This window comes from Etheostoma spectabile, unplaced genomic scaffold (assembly GCF_008692095.1).
Source record: "Etheostoma spectabile isolate EspeVRDwgs_2016 unplaced genomic scaffold, UIUC_Espe_1.0 scaffold302, whole genome shotgun sequence".
Taxonomy (NCBI): Eukaryota; Metazoa; Chordata; class Actinopteri; order Perciformes; family Percidae; genus Etheostoma; species Etheostoma spectabile.
In genome coordinates this window covers 670,360-672,247 of record NW_022605581.1, presented here as the reverse complement: position 1 = coordinate 672,247, position 1,888 = coordinate 670,360, and the positions used below count along the sequence as shown (strand labels likewise).

The 1,888-nt window shown below is 51.2% G+C and overlaps 1 protein-coding gene across 16 annotated transcripts in view; it reads left to right on the top strand.

The window, feature by feature from the left end:
- Positions 1-1,888, top strand: part of ablim2 (actin binding LIM protein family, member 2) — a 123,533-nt gene that overhangs the window by 94,066 nt on the left and 27,579 nt on the right. For all 16 annotated transcript variants that reach the window (XM_032510956.1, XM_032510960.1, XM_032510958.1 and 13 more), the window contains one exon: positions 122-239. In XM_032510956.1, coding sequence (XP_032366847.1) covers positions 122-239 — 118 coding nt within the window. The remainder of the gene's footprint in view (positions 1-121; positions 240-1,888) is intronic.

Sequence of the window (1,888 nt, the reverse complement as noted above, 5' to 3'; positions counted from 1 at the left end):
AGGAAGAGTTCAATGATAAAAAGTCCAAATGGAACTGGAGGAATTTCATTACAGAATGAGTGAGGTAATGTTCCGAAAGCACTCACTTTTTTTTTGGGACTTGATGTGTTTGTGCGTCCAGGGCGATGGAGAGAAGTCCCCCCGCCAGAGGAGGCCTTCCAGCCCCAGCTCTAACAGCTCCCTGGGGGGCTACGGACGGTACACCCCGTGTCGTTCCCCCACCAACTACAGCCGGCCAGGTATCACACCCTCCATTATTATCCATGTGTTGCTGCTGTTCTGTGAAATCCTCCACATTTGAGCTTGTATTTCTGAATCTATGAATGATCTCTTTACCCATGATCATAGCCGTGGGTTTAAGATGGGGTGCATGTATTGAATTGCTCTTATCAACATGGGTCTGGACAGAGATGCTTGCTTAATGCAAATGTATGTAGGCCTATGACAAATAGTTTCCAGAATCTCTCATACCAGTGTCCAACAATTATTGTTTTCCAACATATTTGAATCTCTGTGGTCAAAATGTCCAGTGGAAATAATTCCCTCTACAGTGAATGCAGCACGGACGTGTCATCACGCCCGGATACAGCGTCAGAGGCCGAGAGTTGCTCATTGGGGCATTTTGAAGACAAAAAAGTTTAACTTCTGTGTATAAAAAGACCAAAGAATTGGACTATCTCAATGTCCCACCCAATAGTAAATCACCATGACTGACGTCCGCTGTTGCTAGATTTTGCGACTTTGCTTCTAAAAAGTGACCAGCGACAAATTTACCAAATTCCATCAGAGGAAAAATGAGATTTTTGATATTTCCATGCATGCTGCTCAGAGTGAGCCCAGTCAGCGGCTTTTCGGCCATCATCATGCTGTCCCTTCCCTGTCCTCTCAGTCATAACACACGGCCGCTGTGTGCTATGCTAATGAGACGGGATGATAATGTCACAATATGACATCATCAGGTAACTTTAAGTAACATCTGTCGGCCATCAGAGCAGAGACTAGATCAGCAGTTGACTTGTTAAGTGGTAGTAAATGGACAGTTTGTCTCTGATGAAATGCTCCAGAAGACAAGTTCCCGTGTCTCGCTTCTCTACATTGCAACAAAAAACAAGAAAAAACTCCTGACACAGAGGAGACAAGATGACGGGGACGCCCGTCTACAGACCAGACACAGAGAGAGGTGACGAGAGGACGGGGACGCCCGTCTACAGACCAGACACAGAGAGAGGTGACGAGAGGACGGGGACGCCCGTCTACAGACCAGACACAGAGAGAGGTGACGAGAGGACGGGGACGCCTGTCTACTGACCAGACACAGAGAGAGGAGACGAGAGGACGGGGACGCCCGTCTACTGACCAGACACAGAGAGAGGAGACGAGAGGACGGGGACGCCCGTCTACCGACCAGACACAGAGAGAGGAGACAAGAGGACAGGGACACCTGTCTACAGACCAGACACAGAGAGAAGTGACGAGAGGACGGGGACGCCCGTCTACCGACCAGACACAGAGAGAGGAGACGAGAGGACGGGGACGCCCGTCTACAAACTAGACACAGAGAGAGGAGACGAGAGGACGGGGACGCCCGTCTACAGACCAGACACAGAGAGAGGAGACGAGAGGACGGGGACGCCCGTCTACAGACCAGACACACAGAGAGAGGAGACAAGAGGACGGGGACGCCCGTCTACAGACCAGACACAGAGAGAGGAGACGAGAGGACGGGGACGCCTGTCTACAGACTAGACACAGAGAGAGGAGACGAGAGGACGGGGACGCCCGTCTACAGACCAGACACAGAGAGAGGAGACGAGAGGACGGGGACGCCCGTCTACAGACCAGACACACAGAGAGAGGAGACAAGAGGACGGGGACGCCCGTCTACAGA